Here is a 16,557-nt window from a genome sequence, read left to right as displayed (position 1 = left end):
ATAAATATTAGATTTGATTAAATTAAATTTGATTTGATTCAATTAAATAGGCAACAATAATTCATGTTTATCCAACAGAGATGTTTCTGGTGAAACTTTATTTCCAGCTGCATTACATTTCACAATATCTGCATATCAATAAAGCAAAGTTAGGTCCATGTGTAGAGCAGGAAACACTTGCAGTTGTTTTAAAGATTGTTCTAGGCAAGATCCACAAACAGAAGTATTAACACTGAATAGAATACATTCTGACAGAAACATAATAACTGAAGAACAGTACATATGGAGATAAAAGACCACTGTCATACTGAATGTGCTTTTGAACTTTAAAGAGGAAGACATTAAAGGCAAAAGGCTGTTAAAAGTCTAAAATGATAGGAAATGCTGAATGAGAATGACAAGAGTGTTCAAATCAATTCAGGAAACAGCATCAGAATATGAACAGATCCACCGAACAGAGATGCTGACTTGATGAGGACACATGTGTATGGCTCTACAAATAAAAAAAAATCATTGGAAATCAAAGCCTTCCCGATCAAAAGCTTTAGGTTTTAAAGTTATAGCAGAAAGTCTGCAATTACAACAATCATGTCAGCGAATGAATGAATGAATGAAACTCACTTCTCTGCTGTAACTAAACGTACTTGAATATAACATACAATCGCATATACCATAGAATTAACTGTCCATCATATACATTATATAAATAACATAAATCACAAATCTGGACTTTGCTCTATGCATTGTCTAGAACTGTACATTCAAAAGAAATTGTCTAATAACACTAAACAAGCACAAGTCACAGTTTAAAACTTACGTTATGAACCTAAAGATTAGTTCCTTACCAGAACGACTCAAGCATGTCAGAAAACAACACGTTTATGGAAAAGGCACAGAAAAATCATCAATTCATTTGCAAATGTTGCTCAAAGTTGGGTCGTGAATTCCCTTTAGTAGGAACATTTCTTAGAGTAGCTTTGAAATTGCTGGTGGTTAAGCTGGAATAAACCATGAGCATTCACATTTTGAACAGGAGACAAAGTTATACAAATATGTGCTTCAACAAGGAATAGAAGTCCACAATTTAGTATACATAGTATGTAAAGTGGTCTAACTCTGTAAATATGGGCTTCTGAATGTGCACAGCCATCAGACAAAGCCTGTATAGACCACTGAAATGTGCTTCAGCGTGTCGTTTCACATTCAAAGACTACAGTTATGAGGATTACAAAAATAACAGAACCTCTCAAAATCTGAGTGCGCTTAAAATTCCTCTTCTGAAAATGAAATGAGATTATACGGTAGGGAGAACAGTTGTGGATTCCACTATAGCGCATTATTTTAAAATATAGTATCTGCAAAAGTGAAAACCAAAACTGAGGTAACCAAATGAAGGTAAGGAGCTAAAAGACAAGGACAAACTCGAACCTCAGGGGAACTTCAACTCCATTGGTTCAGAAATGAACAATGCTTGTTGAGTCAATATCAACTCCACAGTAAATGTGGGTTCTGGCTGTAATGGTCTTTTTTTGAGGTGATCCTCACAGGAGAATATTGCACATTGGTAAATTCACACACGGGAGCTACTTCTGAGTTTCAGTTAAACCATCATGGTCTTATTATTTCTGCTTAGGCCCATCGGCCACTGGAGACGAAACTGCGACTGAAGGAGAAGCTCACGTCAGAGCTTTTGTGTTTGCCCCAAGCACCGAACGGCACCACAATGATAGTGCTGTTGTCTTCAGCTCCGTATTGAAGAGCCTGAGAGGGACAGAGAGAGTTCAACAAGGAAAAGAACCAATGAAGTTATAATGCAAATCTTATGCTTCTTTAAACCTGCCACACACACAATAAAGACAAGAATCAATGAAGCTGCATGAGTAGTTTTATATCAGAGTATAGTTGATTTTGCTGGACATTCAAAAAATGGTTCAGAAATCCAAAGTTTTTTTTATTTTGTGTCCTTTTTGTAAACAATTAATTGGATCGACACTTTACAAATGAAAGGTTCTTCATCTCATTTGATTAATTTGTTTTTTATTTGGAACTGATACAAACTAAAAGACAAAAGGCATCTTCTGAATAAATGGTGTAAAATTAGCCTTCATTTGAGCCCTTTATTACCCCTTTTCCACCAGCATGAACCGGGTGCTAGTTCAGAGCCAGTGTTATTGGTTCAACTGGCGAGCCTTCTAAGAACTGCTTTGCCTTTCAAAAGTAAAGGCCCCTGATGCCTTACACTGCTCTTGATTCAGAGCTGGTGCTTTGGGTGTCGAAAGACAAAGAACCGATTTGAAACTAGGCTCTGGCTCAGAACCAGCAGTCAGACTGCCTTGGTGGAAAAGAGATATATGTTTCTCATAAAGGGCTGAAAATATACTATAAAATAATGGTGGACGTTGGATTATATGAGTCACCTGCTCAGATATGCGTTGTGCGGCCTCTTTAGGATCGTTACATTGGTTAATGATGTCACAGATCTCTTGACTGTTCATGATGAAGTTGATGCCATCAGTGGTGAGAGCCAGAAAGGAGTCATGGACGTGATGCAACTGACAATACAGGTAGACTTAAATCAATACAACTTAAATTAAAATATAATTTAGTACAATATTGAATAAATATTTATGTTACATTGAAAAATGTATTACAATTATTTATTTCTAAATAAAATAATATATATATTTTTTTTATTATTATATTTAAAAATGTTGACTCAAAAGTACTCAGAGTAAAATTATGTGTTTTTGTATAAATTCAGTAGTAAGTAATTTATGTAAATAACAACATAGTAATATGAATTTATATTACGGGAAAAACATTCTGAATATGTGAAAGTGAATTTTAAAGAAAAAGCTCTCACTGAAATTCTCTTAGTCTCTGGTTCTGCAATGACCCCTGACGTCTTGAGGTCGAAATCTCCAATGCTGCGTGTCATGGCCAGTCTGCCATTGACGTGCGGTTGACCAAAACTATTCCATGAAATAAAACCTCCAGTCTTGCGTATCCTTCAGAAACAAGCACATGGTTTTCAAAAGACATGGACTCAACAGTGTCTCAATCTGCTTGGAGAAGTTAGGCTAACTGTCTGTACCTCTCTTTTTCATCCTTTCTCTCAGGCGTGTGATCCACAGTGAGATTGAGGGGTTTGCCTTTGCGGCACAGCATGGCTCGGCTGTCCCCCACACTGCCCACCACCAGCTCGATCCCATCTCTGAGCAGTGCCACTGTGGCCGTCGTCCCTGCACTCAACAGAGAGGCTGTAACACACCAGAGAGCGAGACAGAAGGGTTAGTTTGTGATACGGTCACAGAAACAGTAAGACACGCAATACAGAGTTTGCATCTGTTACAGTACAAACACACATTGAAATTAAACAGCTATTTACTCTTAGTCCTGAGATGTGCATGCAATTCTAGTGTGCTACACTACACCATACTGTGCATATTTATGAGATATGTACACATTGTTTTGGTAATCAAGCATTTGATAAAAACAAATGTAAACTGAAACAAAAAAGAGGGAGATTCCAAAAGAGATGATGTACTAGAGCGGTCAAGGCAAGCAGGTAGCACTGTGCCTTTCTGACTATCTAAAACACATAGGACACATGTTAGAAAAATGAACACCACTGTGTAGGAAATACTTTATGCTTAGCATTAAAAAAAGCATTAAACAGCATTCTTTTAAGAGTCACATCTCTTTTAGCAAATAGCATTTCTTCACTAAAAAATGACTCCCACAGCAAAGTTCTTGTGCTTTTCTCTGTCATCAACTAGCATTATCCATACACAAAAAAATACAAATAAATTTAACACAATGACTAATCAATCACTTTCCAGCAACCAACACATGTGAAGAAGGCAGAGCACAGTTAAGAGAGATGAAGAGAAAGACAGAAAGGAAAGAAAGAGAGAAAGGTCAGGAACCTTCCAAAAGTCCACGCAAGGACCCGCTGGAGCAATCTAACCCTCCGGCCTCCATAAAGGTACCGCAGAGCTGCAGCTCTTATAGGGGTAAGCTGGGTCCACGGCTGTTGTAAATAACACGCACACACACAGGGCAAGATTGGACATGTCACGCAGCAGGCCACACAAGTGGGCCACACACTACATGAATATGATGAACCTGGCACAAGTCTATTTATTCTATCACAACAGCATTTAAAACCCTTATCAACACAGATGAATCTGAAAGTAACTTTTTAAAAACTATGTGTAATTATCATATATTAACAGCGGGATTTAATAGTCATCTTGGATACTATAAGGTGATGCTATTCCAAATAATTCCTGATGCATCAATTTTTCAGCAACCGAGTTGGGTACAAATCTTTACTATATTAAAATGGCTTAGCTTATTGGCTAAATAGAAAAAAACAGAAATGGAATAAATGAGTATAATAACTTAAAGGTTTAACTTAAGTAAAGTTTGTTAATATATATTAGTGTGTCATTTTTCAGCCCTAAAATACAAATAATTTTTTTTTTTTTTGAAAACATAAACAACTAATTCCCATTTTCAATTGACAAGGTTTCTGCGTGCCACAGCACAGATATTTGACTACGTAGTTACGTCAATTGTCCAGTTGCGAGCAGAGAAAAGGAGCAAACACTTTCACTAAAAGGTTAATTTTAATAACACACTTGTTGTTATGTCAAATTAGTTTAGCAAGTATATTTTAGGAAAACCATTTAGGATATTTTTTTATAAGAACAGCAGATACATAGGACTTATAACATTTCCCTACATTTACAAAATAAAAAACACATATAAAGTAAAAAATGGCAGATACTTATATTTATTGTAATAAAAGGTTTTTTAATCATTTAAATTCTAAGAATATTTATACATCTAGGAATATTTTTTTAACCCACCCTTAGTTTACAACACAAGCATGTGAAGTGCTATCCATGTTGTGATGGACGCATTTTACAGAGCCAGAGAGAAATATGTGAACTACAACGACCATAAAGTCTTCACTGCTCTTTAATAGTGATCATTATTTATTTTAATAAAAAAAAAAAAAAAAAAAAAATATATATATATATATATATATATATATATATATATATATATATATATATATATATATATATATATATATATATATATATATATATACATATATTCTACATTGTCATGTTCTGCTCACAAATGTCCATTTAGCTCTGTTACCTGATGCATCAAAACAATACTTATAAATGAAGACTCTAAAACAACAGCTGAGAATCTGTGCATGCTTTAAAACAAAAATAAATCAGTGAAATAAGACCTACCATCTGCACTGAAGTGAAGATGCCTTGCTAACGCTTTGTCCACCTCAAGAAATGCTTTGGTTAAAACTAATTCCAAGTTATCCTCCTCCTCAGTAATATCTCTGAAACACAAGTAAAAAGGTCCAAAATCAGCAGTTAGTTATTCTGAAGTGCCTGATTCAGAAGCCCATCATGGTTTAGAAGCACAGTACAATCATGAGCATCTGTTGTATATGGAACACCTTACATATTCTTTACAAAACTGGTCAAGTGATTTCAAAACAAAATGCACACCAACTAATTAAATATTTCACCCAAAAATTTTACTTTAATGTAAACGTACTTACTTTCAGCCCATCATAGGTATAGAGTTTGTTTTTGCATCTGAACAGAATTTAGCAATACATCAATTGCTCACCAATGGATCCTCTGGAGTGAATAGGTGCCATCAGAATGTGAGTTCAAACAGCTGATAAAACATCACAATAATCCACAAGTAATCCACATGACTCCAGTCCATGCATTAACATCTTATGAAGAATAAAGCTGCGTGTTTACATCAAGACATCATTAACTTCAAACCTTCAAGCCTCCAGCTAAAATGAGTACATAATATTGTTTTACCCAGTTGAAAATGGTCTCTTCTGAATCAGGAGAGAAATATGTCAGTGGATTTTGATGTGAGAGGACAATGGATTTGATTCACCTTTCACTTTTTCCTCACAAAGCTTTTCGCTTCACAAGACATCAATTGATAGATTGGAGTCATCCAGTGGAATCCTTTGCAGAGGACCAACTAGTGAGCAAATGTTGTAATCCTGAATTTCTCCAAATCTGTTCTAGTGAAGAAAGAAACTCATCTCCATCTTGAATGGCCTGAGGGCGTGTACATTTTCAGCAAAAAATTTTGGGGGGGGGGGCAAACTATTGTTTTAGAACCAACGATCCTTACTTAATATGCTTCTCCATGTTTTTGTGGCAGAAATCAGCAGCCTCTGCACCTCCGTGCCCATCAAACACTGCAAAGTACATGATGTTGTCCGTCATCTGCGATAGCTGATAGCGGTCTTCATTCACCTTCCGCTGGCCAATCTGTGAAGCGCAGCCCACCTTGGACAGGCTAACTTTGGGAATAGGTTTACCATATCGGATGCTCGACGGAAGCAAGATGGGCTCATCAATTCGGCTGTCCCAGATCCCAAAGGAGTCCCAGGTAGTTGGACGGCCACTGCTGTCTGGATCAAAGCGAGAGTTGCTGCACCGAGGAGATGATGGAGTGTGTAGAGCCCTTCTCGGGTCTTCTTGGTGGATGCCGGTTATGCCAAGGACAGCTTTGCAGCAGACACGGGATCCACTGAATGTGGCATATCGCATGAGAAGAGCCACTGACATACTCCGTGGCAGGATACAACACTTAGTGAACAAATGGCCCTTAAATACGCTTCAGAAATCAGTGCAGAATGCAGGTAAGTGGTTGCTGTCAATATTCTGTCTTGACCAGGAGTTCTCTGAAAAACAAGTAAAAAAAATAGATAAATAAGAATAATGACTTGACCCAAGGCTTGTTAATCCCTAGATGTTCATACTATGTGTCAGGAAGCACCTAGCTTTTAGCTGTCTCTCAAAAGGTAACTAGATGCCTCCACAGATTGCACGTTTTAGTCGCCTATGACTTCCAAAAATAGTTACCCAAGTAGTCAGCTCATTAGGTTTTAAAGCATAACCTTAACTTTGAAAACTAGCTTACAGCCACTCCCATGTATATACACACATGCCTAATAAATGCTACCTAGGTAGTCAGCTCGTAAGCCTATAAGACAGTCTTTGTTTAAAAACTGAACAGCATGTTTACTGCAAGACAAGTCCCAAATGGAGTCTGTTTTAAAACGCCATACACGTTGTGCCGCGCCCCCTATTTAATTCATAGATTATGAACATATTACTTGCAAAAACAAAACATTAATACAATCATTTAAAAGAGGAATAACCCCAAATGTAGATAGATGGTCGAAGAATCAACCAGTTAAATATGAATAACGTTAGAGGTTAACTTAACGTTAAATAAACATGACGCAACCTTCCGCTTATATAACAACATGCTGGCAAAACCTTCAATCCACTCGTTATTCAAATTCTAAACAAAAAAATCAACACACAAAAAAGCTGAAATATATATAAATTATACAATAAGTGTAATACTGAGTGTAAACATTAATCACAACAACCAAAATGGAGATGAACCTTTGAGCTGTGCCTCTCGGCGCTCACGCGCTACTAGCAAACGGATAAATTGCCCTTACAGCAGAACGCGAATATTGTACAATTACTAGTCTTTTGTTTGCTACTTACCTTTATGATAACAATGCGATATGGTATGTCCTTGTTTAAACTGAGGGGTTAATGTATACGTAATATCAAACAGTGGGTAATTTCTTCTCAATGTCGTTTTAGGCTTAGCTACGCCAACAACACATGAGCCAATCAGATCCCTCCGTTTCGTCGGTGCGGTTCAATCAGTTGATTGGCCAGACTATTATGATTGACATGGGTTTAAACCAATGATTTAGGAGAAGTTGTAGAAGGCGTTCTAAACTTATAGCCTTTATAAAATGTTTCTAAAATTTTATGTCACAGGTTTCCATCCAACGTTGCGAATTTAACAAAATTGGAATATCGCACAAAACATTTGCGTACAAGCTCCGTTTACCATCCAACGAGTCAAAGAAAACAAAACCGTCACTTCCTGATAAACTGTCACTATAATGTTACATCACTAACAAAGGAGAAGCTACTGAATATAATAATATATGACTTGCACATCAGAACGAGCAGAAGAAACACAATGAAAGCGGTTATGTTGCTTTTGGAGGTGGATGCTGCTCTTCGTCGTTTAACAGTTCTGGGAGGCAATACAGAAATGACGACAGACATAGCTCCAGCAAATGACAATATAAAAACATTTCAGGTGCTGTGGAATGAGATAGGCCCGCTGGTTTAGTCAGGATTTGCCGTCCCATAGCGCAAAGTCACATGACTTTTTAAAGTAACGTTATTTTGTCGAAAAAAAAATTTCCATTTGCATTTTCGCATACGTCAAAAATCCAAAAATCCCCTCAAGCGAGCATAACAACAACCAGTAGAAGATATGATACCAAACGCTTTCATTTTGTGGGAACTGGGAAGTCGAATGAGTATCGTTTAGGCTGAAACCAGCATTTCCTTCTTAACTTTCGTATTTGCTTTCAGTTTGTTATGAGTGTGTTCGTCAGTCCGGGGAAGCAGAGAGACAGCTAGAGTCTGTTCCGTCAGCTGGGGTCATGTTGTGTTATTGGGGAGCGCAGATCAGAGAGGGTTTGGGACTGGAACAGCAGGACAAAGTCAAACATGGTAATTGTGGAATTCGGTCCATGTGTCCGAAATCAAAAGTTCAGGACATGTCAGCTGGACGGAGTTTTGTTGGATTCGTCCGGGATGGGAAGGTCTCGGTCCTGAGATTGCGCAGTGAACAAGATAATCATGATGGAAAACTAAGTATGACACACTAGATTACACTTTGTCTTCATTAAAAAGTTATAAATGTAAGATAAAGGTCACATATTTATATTTGAGATGATCTACTGTATGTTAATTAATGACATCACAATTAACTGATGAAAATATTGTATTTATTCCAGAGCACCTGCAGCTAAAGAATGACAGAATCAGACTGATCGTCTGTGGAGGAGATGGTGCCGTTCTTCTTGCTTATGGAGGAAATGTTCTCATCATGGACAAATCTACTGTGTGCAGGTTAAATTACATTAGCCTATAAATTACTGTGTGTGTGTGTGTGTGTGTGTGTGTGTGTGTGTGTGTGTGTGTGTGTGTGTGTGTGTGACCATGGACCACAAAACCAGTCATAGGGGTACATTTTTAGAAACTGAAATTTATACATAACATAAAAGCTGAATAAATAAGCTTTCCATTGATGTATGGTTTGTTAGGATATGACAATATTATTTGGCCAAAATACAACAATTTGAAAATCTGGAATCTGACGGGGCAAAACAATTGAAATATTGAGAAAATCACCTTTACATTTCTCCAAATAAAGTTCTTAGCAATGCATATTAGTAATCAAAAATGAAGTTTTGATATATTTACAGTAGGAAATTTGCAAAATATCTACATGGAACAAGATCTTTACTTAATGTGCTAATGATTTTTGCCATAAAAGAAAAATCGATATCATTTTGACCCATACAATGTATTTTTGGCTATTGCTACAAATATACCCCAGTGACTTAAGACTGGTTTTGTGGTATATACCGTATATAGATAGATAGGTAGATAGATAGATAAATGACAGATTTTCTTGTCTCTGCAGGCCTCTCAAAGGTCTGGATAACAGGCAGGTGATTCAGATCGCATGTGGAGACCATCATTCAATGGCACTAACCCACGGTATTAACAACTATTGCATCTAACATCTAACACATTGCTTTCATATTTTGACATCTCATGATTGATAATAAACCGACATCTGAGTGTAGATATTCAGTTCTGTTGCTCTTTCAGATGGTCATGTGTTCGTATGGGGTGATAACTCTCACGGTCAGCTGGGTTTAGAGAAAGATCATCCCGGCTCTCCGTCTGCTCAACATGTTAAGAGTCTGAGTGGGGTCCCACTGGCTCAGATCAGCGCTGGAGGAGACCACAGCTTTGGGTTGTCTCTCTCTGGAGTCGTGTTTGGATGGGGAAAGAACTCTGCTGGACAGCTGGGCCTCGGAGACACTACAGGTCTTATTATTTTAATTTGTAAAAATTAAATAAAAATAGTAAGTACATATAAAATTGTGCAACACTGTGTCATATTTATGTCAAAGCATGAATATGATGTATTTGTAAGTGACAGATGTACTGTTTTTATACTACCACAGACAGACACGTCCCAACGGTTGTAAAGAGTCTTAACCAGAAGAAAACTGTGTCCATCTCATGTGGAGGGGAACACACCGCCACTTTATCGAAGGTACTATGGTCATAATATATTATATTTTATGCTGTATCTAACATAAAAGCAAGCTGGACAGAAAATGTAGTAAATAGTTAGTGTTTCAGGGTGGTACAGTATTCACATTTGGATCAGGAGGTTCTGGTCAGCTTGGGCACAAATCATTCAAAGACGAGCATCATCCTCGGGTGGTTGCTGAACTGTGGGGATCTGAAGTGTCACAGGTCACATGTGGGAGGTAAAGACCGTTCATAAGCATTATTAGCAATCAGCATTTCAGAGCAATAGAACAGATTTTTATGCACTGTGCATAAAGCTCTCATACATAAATCTTTACACGTTCAACTGATGTTTGAGTTCTGCTCAGTAATTAGGCATTTGATTATTTTTTGGATAAAGACATCACACTCTCGTATCAGTCGCATCGTCAAAGCGGATCTACTCATTTGGATGTTGGATGCAAGGGAAGTTGGGAAATTGCAAAATGATCAAGAAGTCTGTGCCTTTCCCTGTGGATCTGTCAACTCGTAATTAAAAATCATTTTATAGCAATAGGCTATTTTGTTATGAATATTTTTGATAGTCATGATGATGCTCAGAGATCTAAATCAAGTATTTGTTGCACACAGAATGTAATCATGAATATACGATTGAAAAACTCATAGCTGGGGAGAATCATTCCTTCGCTTTGTCTTTCAAAGTAAGACATGGCAGTTTTCATTCATAAATAGTTTAACATCATTGCTGCATTGGGATTAATTATGTTATTATTATTATTATTTTTTTTTGTAGGTACTTGGAAATAAGTCTGCAAAGTCTAAACCCAATCCTATCAGAGAGGTTTTGACATTAAATGACAGAATGATTGACCGCTGGGTGTCTGACAGAGACTCATGGGCAGCAATAAAGAAGTGAGTTACATAGAATGAGCTTCAGTTTTCATTTGGGTTTTATGTCCATGCCTCCCTTAAAAAAAATCATTATTTAAATATAATAAATATTGTCAAAGTGTTTGTCAGTACTTGCCTTTGGGGATCTTTTTAAACTTACTAATGTTATGTGGCCTGTAATTTTTTATATGGTAAGGTAATGCATATAAATGGTTTATGATTACAGGGAAATAAAAAAAGTGTTTTCCTCTTCTGCCTGTTTGAATGGAAGTTTTCTCAAAGCAAGGTAACTCAGAAATACATAGATAATGTCTAGCAATTTTTGAGCCCAAAATCAATCAGCTGAAATCATCACAAATATGTATGTAAACCTTTGTTTTTGTAGTCGTGATGAACATGATTTTGAGCTGGCTGAAAAGGCTTTTTCAAAGTTATTAGAGAATGAAAAGGTGACATCAAAGGTAATAACAAATCCAAAATATTCAGTTTATTTAACATTAAAGATGCAGATAAATTGTATATAGTTTAAAGGTGCTGAAAGGGGTTTTCTATCATCTGTGTGGTGTATGTTTACTTTTTGTTTACTTTCACAAACTAAAGAACAAGTTTAATTGATTTAAACTGTACTCAACCTGAAATTCCTTATACTTGTATATCTCAGGTAGTGGAGGTGGTTCAACAGATGCTGCAATCTTTGAATCCCAATCCATTTGGTGAGGAATCACTAAGACTTTACATCCTCCTGCCTGAGCTCATCAGACGTCTCCAGAAACAGCAACGAACTGAACTCACTGAAGCGCTGGCCTCCAAAATTCTTGAGCTGAAACCCGCCGTTCGCAAGGTTTTAGGTAAAGCTGTAAGACTTTTCAGCCTTTGTGTTTTTGACCTTGTTTTATTTGTCTAAGTATTTTTATATTGTGTTCTCAGAGAAGTACTGGTCCAAACTGCCGGATGATTGCCTCAAAAGCCTGGTCAGGTTATTTCAGAAACCATCTGCTGAGATGATTGGCCAGGTTTCTCGTGGAGAAATGAATCAGGATACACATCACTTGGAGAACTTCATGCAGATCCTTCAGATGATCTATCAGGTGCCTTTTTAAGCATTGGATCAAATATGTAATTGAACCTATAATTATAATAATATTTTTTTTTATACTTTGTTGTGAAGGTCTGCTGCAGTGCCAACAGAGACTTTACAAACAGGGATTTCATCATTCATGAGATCAATGATCTACTAGATACGGTAAAAACCATAGCAATAGAGAATATATTTTTCTTTCAGGAAAACCAAAATACAAGAAAATTCTCTTTTTCTGCATCAATAGCTGCAAGCCACCATGGAAGACCTGGACGGGTTTGATTACTATGAAACCGATTTGAAAAACTACTACATTGTGGGTATTGAAGGCTTCTGATATGATACATATTAATATTTGCATAAACGTTTTATGTTCTTTGTCCAATAACTATAAAAAATCCTATATTACTCCCATGTATCTTTCTTTCAGGGAATTATTAAAATATTATTCAAGTTCCCTTTTGCGGCTGACACTGAATCTAAATGGAGAATGTTTCGTGTAAGTGACAAACATGAGGATGCACTCATTCATACATATGCCATGCTAATCTGAGCATTTACACGACAGTGATGTATTAAAAACGGAGACGTTTGTCCTTGGTGTTTTTGAAAGCTTCATGTACAGACAAAATTCGCAAAACAATCGCCGTTCACAAAAATCAAAGAGAGCGCCAAAGAAAAAAAAAACGTATTATGCATGCCAGGCCAGTAGTTGGTGATGTCACTTTGTAAAGAAACACGTGCATGATGTCAGAGTTTTCACATATTAAACAGTTTCCGTTTTCAGGCCCCCAAAATGCTGTTGTTGTATTAATTAATAAAAAGTTTTCAATTTTTTAAAACACCCTGCGAATGTAAATGCAAATAACCAGCTAACAATATTGTACTTTTTTAAGTACTTGCGGGATGAATGGATACAGAGAAGTCAAGACAGATTCATATTGAATGACGATGTCAGCACGTTGCGCATAAACAGAGAATCGGTGTTGACCGACACACTTGAGTATCTCAGACAAGGCACCCACTCATTTTCCAACGAATTGAAGGTAAATAGAAAATTCAAAAGCTGACCATTTGAAACACACAAGCCTTGTGTTGTGAAACATTTAACCTTTATGAAACTCTCCTGTACAGGTGGTGTTCGTCGGGGAGAATGGAATAGATATGAGAGGTTTATCAGCAGAATTTTTCTCCCTCCTTTTCCAGTCTCTTCTGAAATGGGAGAAGAAGGTGCTGGAAGTCCACGAGAGTTCACTGGTTTGGTTCAATCCTGATGTAAGCTCTTCACCAAACATTACTCTTTCCTGCTCATGTGGTTTCCCTCATATATCAAGATGTGCTATGATGCTTGTGTCTTTACAGGGCATGCAAGATGATAGTGATTTTTACTATCTTGGTGTCATCTGTGGAATGGCACTCTACAACCATCATCATATAAACCTTGACTTCCCGCTGGCCTTGTACAAGAAACTTCTCCAGCTGAGTCCCACTCTGAATGATCTGGAGGAGCTGTCTCCTGTGGAGGCCAGGTAAACAGTTAAAGACTACAAGACATTCGATTTTATACATATCTTTACAGAGCAAGTCATATCCATAACTGTATTTAAAAAATCTCACATTAGAAGTCTGAAAAGCCTTCTTGAGGAGGATGAGGACGAGGTATTGGAAATGCTCTCTTTGGATTTCATGGTAATACCGTTTCTATGGTTCTTGTGTATTAGTGTACAAAGCTGTTATTTTAAAACGTACATTAGTGATGCTCTTTACCTCTTTCAGGTCAAAGGGCAGGAGCTCATTCCAAATGGAAATCAAATTCTAGTGACCAAATCTAATAGGTAGAAACTGTTTGCTCTACCTTTGTAATTGACTATCTATCTGTCTGTCTGTCTGTCTGTCTCAACTCTTCAAACTCTTAACAATATCTTTGAATCTTTCAAACAAGCTGGTCTTGATAAAATGTTCCCTTTTCTAAATGTCCTTGTGATGTTATACAGTTTTTCAAAGTTGCTTTGGTACATTTCTCAGATCTGAATTAAAATTCTCAAAATTACTTGTAGATGATGTGGAGGTTGAACATGTGCACATCATAAAAGCAATTTCTCCTACTTTTGAACAAATTGCGGATGCTTCTGTACATTCATGCAATGTATTATATACAATTGTCTGCCGTTTACTACATTATCAGTTGTTTATATCGTGTTGGTCAAAATATTGTATTTTATACTAGTTCTCTGTTGAATAGTTTTACACCCAAAACACCTAGGCAATAGTTAATTGCTTAAGCCAATCAATGCAAAATGGTTGAGCTAGTTGTCATAATCTGTTAGTCATATTTGTCATTAGACTGGCGCTTAGAAAAAATTACAAAATGTGCCAGTGAATCTTGAATTTTACTAATGAAGGGGAATGTCAAACGTTAGGTCAACCAGAGATCAACCAGTTCTCTAAAAGGGTAGGTGAAAGGGTAAGGAGGCACACAAGGGAGTAGAAGAGGCTGAGGATGTAGCCACGTTTCCGATGAAAAAAGTACCTCTATAGTGGACCTTGATATTAATCATAAGCTTGGTTGAAAGATGCAGACAGAAATGGGGAGAATAACTGTGTCCTTAATCATTCAAACACTTGTTCACAGTAGATATATGTAATGTAGTCAAACACTGTGCACCGTACAATAATACTGTATACTAACTGTAATGCTTCATATTACAGTAGTACACTTGCATTTTACATTATAAAGTAAATATACTTTATATAGATACATAAATATACAAAGTGAGAGATTTTCAGTGGGAACAAAACATTTTGATTAATGTTGTTACATTATTTATGTAGATTTATATAGTTGATATAGTAAATATTTGTAAATAAAAACCCAATGAGAGCTTCATTCTTCCATTGTGTGTCTCTGTTTGTATGAATTGTTTTGAGAAATGCATATCCTGGTTAGGAATCAAAAAGTCTAAAAATGTACTAAAGTGACTGAGAAAAACTGTTATATACTTCAATGAATTATCCATTACTTCTGAATGGATATTACATGAAAAGACAACATAAAACAAGGTATTTAGCCTATAGGTGCTGTAGATGTTTCCTGTTTTGCAGTGCTAGATTTCTTTATCTATTATAGCAATTTTTTTTTTTTTTTGCAGATGGAATTATGTGGATTTGTATGTCGACACTGTTTTCAACAAATCAGTGAAGAATCAGTTTGAGCATTTTTCAAGAGGTTTCTTTAAGGGGTGCCCGCTCGATTTCTGGAAAATGTTCCACCCCGAGGAACTCAAGCAGCTTCTCCAGGGTTCACCTAAATACGAGTGGAAGGAGCTTCAGCAGGTAAAAGCGTTCAAGAAACTTACCAATTTGTAACATTTTAAACGTTTTATAGTACCTGATTTTTTCTGCTTCATCTTAGTGTGCTTCCTATGAAAATTGTTCAGCCTCTGAGGAGCTCATCAAGAACTTCTGGACTGTTTTCTTTGAGTTCACAGAGGAGAACAAGAGGAAGCTTCTGAGTAAGCGTTGTCTTGAACATCTTGATGCATCTACGTCACATACACATTAAAGTAATGTTATTATTAACTCACATCTTCACATTATTTATTTTTCTCTAGCTTTCTTGTATGGAACGGACCGTGTCCCTGAGGGAGGTTTCTCACAGCGCTCTATGAAGATTTCACAGTTAAACTGTCCTGATCCAGAAGACCGACTGCCAGTGGCCCAGACCTGTTTCGGCAGATTAATTCTTCCAAAATACAGCGATATCAACACACTCCGGGACAAGCTAATGCACGCAATCAGCTTTTGTGAGGTTTTTGGACGAGGGTGAACTTCCCTCCAGGTTCCCAACCCCAAAATATAAGCTATGCAGTCACAGATTTGCCATGTAGATGCAACACAGATCTCTTTCATTGGGAACAAAACCTTTTGATTAATGTTGTTACATTATTTATGTAGATTTATATAGTTGATATAGTAAATACTTGTAAATAAAAACACGAGAGCTTTATTCTTTTTTCCCCTATATTATAACATATATTTTGGTATGCAATCTCAAAACCTTAATCTTTTTCCTGTTATTCTGTGTTTAAAAAGACATTCTCCTAATTACTTCTCGTATTATCTATCTTTTAAATTACATCTATTATAAGTCATGGAATAAAAAAGGCAACAGAACTGGAAAAAGTGTTTGTACCAAGTCATTATTTTGATTTTATTTGAAGAATGGAAGAGACAAAATTCAAACTCAACTTCACAATTGTTATCCAACATGATGAAGTCTTACAAGTAGGCGTTTTTATGATACATACAATAGCAGTTTTTATCCAGACGTCAAACTTT

General features: G+C 36.6%; 2 protein-coding genes across 3 annotated transcripts; one reads left to right on the top strand and one right to left on the bottom strand.

Annotated features, from left to right (window-relative positions):
- Positions 1 to 60: 60 nt before the first annotated feature.
- LOC128017560 (protein phosphatase 1K, mitochondrial-like) lies at positions 61 to 7,765 on the bottom strand. 2 transcript variants are annotated; one of them, XM_052602967.1, is made up of 7 exons: positions 7,608 to 7,765; positions 6,211 to 6,766; positions 5,280 to 5,380; positions 3,095 to 3,260; positions 2,864 to 3,008; positions 2,418 to 2,552; positions 61 to 1,761 (listed from the first exon to the last, which is right to left on the bottom strand). In XM_052602967.1, exons 2-7 carry the CDS (start codon positions 6,648 to 6,650, stop codon positions 1,630 to 1,632), a joined length of 1,119 nt encoding a protein of 372 aa, XP_052458927.1. In that variant the 5' UTR covers positions 6,651 to 6,766; positions 7,608 to 7,765; the 3' UTR covers positions 61 to 1,629. The 2 variants fall into 2 exon arrangements, with proteins under 2 accessions (XP_052458927.1, XP_052458934.1); XM_052602974.1 differs by lacking the exon at positions 7,608 to 7,765 and adding an exon at positions 6,862 to 7,135.
- A 398-nt stretch (positions 7,766 to 8,163) lies between these two features.
- LOC128017522 (probable E3 ubiquitin-protein ligase HERC4) lies at positions 8,164 to 16,388 on the top strand. The gene is made up of 25 exons (XM_052602933.1): positions 8,164 to 8,301; positions 8,505 to 8,789; positions 8,933 to 9,047; positions 9,625 to 9,701; positions 9,816 to 10,037; positions 10,178 to 10,269; positions 10,359 to 10,489; positions 10,651 to 10,778; positions 10,881 to 10,951; positions 11,044 to 11,162; positions 11,368 to 11,427; positions 11,527 to 11,602; positions 11,803 to 11,989; positions 12,069 to 12,229; positions 12,310 to 12,384; positions 12,467 to 12,535; positions 12,650 to 12,718; positions 13,116 to 13,265; positions 13,354 to 13,494; positions 13,582 to 13,748; positions 13,842 to 13,908; positions 13,996 to 14,054; positions 15,369 to 15,552; positions 15,632 to 15,731; positions 15,831 to 16,388. Exons 2-25 carry the CDS (start codon positions 8,576 to 8,578, stop codon positions 16,043 to 16,045), a joined length of 2,949 nt encoding a protein of 982 aa, XP_052458893.1. The 5' UTR covers positions 8,164 to 8,301; positions 8,505 to 8,575; the 3' UTR covers positions 16,046 to 16,388.
- The last annotated feature ends 169 nt before the right edge of the window (positions 16,389 to 16,557 follow it).

Source organism: Carassius gibelio, chromosome A1, assembly GCF_023724105.1.
Source record: "Carassius gibelio isolate Cgi1373 ecotype wild population from Czech Republic chromosome A1, carGib1.2-hapl.c, whole genome shotgun sequence".
NCBI lineage: Eukaryota > Metazoa > Chordata > Actinopteri > Cypriniformes > Cyprinidae > Carassius > Carassius gibelio.
This window is presented reverse-complemented; position numbering and strand designations above follow the sequence as displayed.

What these genes read in the sequence shown, in the direction of transcription:
- LOC128017560 (XM_052602967.1), bottom strand. Translation starts at nt 6,650, where the DNA reads ATGTCAGTGGCTCTTCTCATGCGATATGCCACATTCAGTGGATCCCGT. An exon ending in TCTTCACTTCAGTGCAGATG is followed by an intron (nt 3,261 to 5,279) that starts GTAGGTCTTATT and finishes GGTGTGTTACAG; the next exon opens with CCTCTCTGTTGAGTGCAGGG. An exon ending in CAGAGACTAAGAGAATTTCA is followed by an intron (nt 2,553 to 2,863) that starts GTGAGAGCTTTT and finishes CTGTATTGTCAG; the next exon opens with TTGCATCACGTCCATGACTC.
- LOC128017522 (XM_052602933.1), top strand. Translation starts at nt 8,576, where the DNA reads ATGTTGTGTTATTGGGGAGCGCAGATCAGAGAGGGTTTGGGACTGGAA. An exon ending in ACACCGCCACTTTATCGAAG is followed by an intron (nt 10,270 to 10,358) that starts GTACTATGGTCA and finishes TTAGTGTTTCAG; the next exon opens with GGTGGTACAGTATTCACATT. An exon ending in ATTTGAAAAACTACTACATT is followed by an intron (nt 12,536 to 12,649) that starts GTGGGTATTGAA and finishes TCTTTCTTTCAG; the next exon opens with GGAATTATTAAAATATTATT.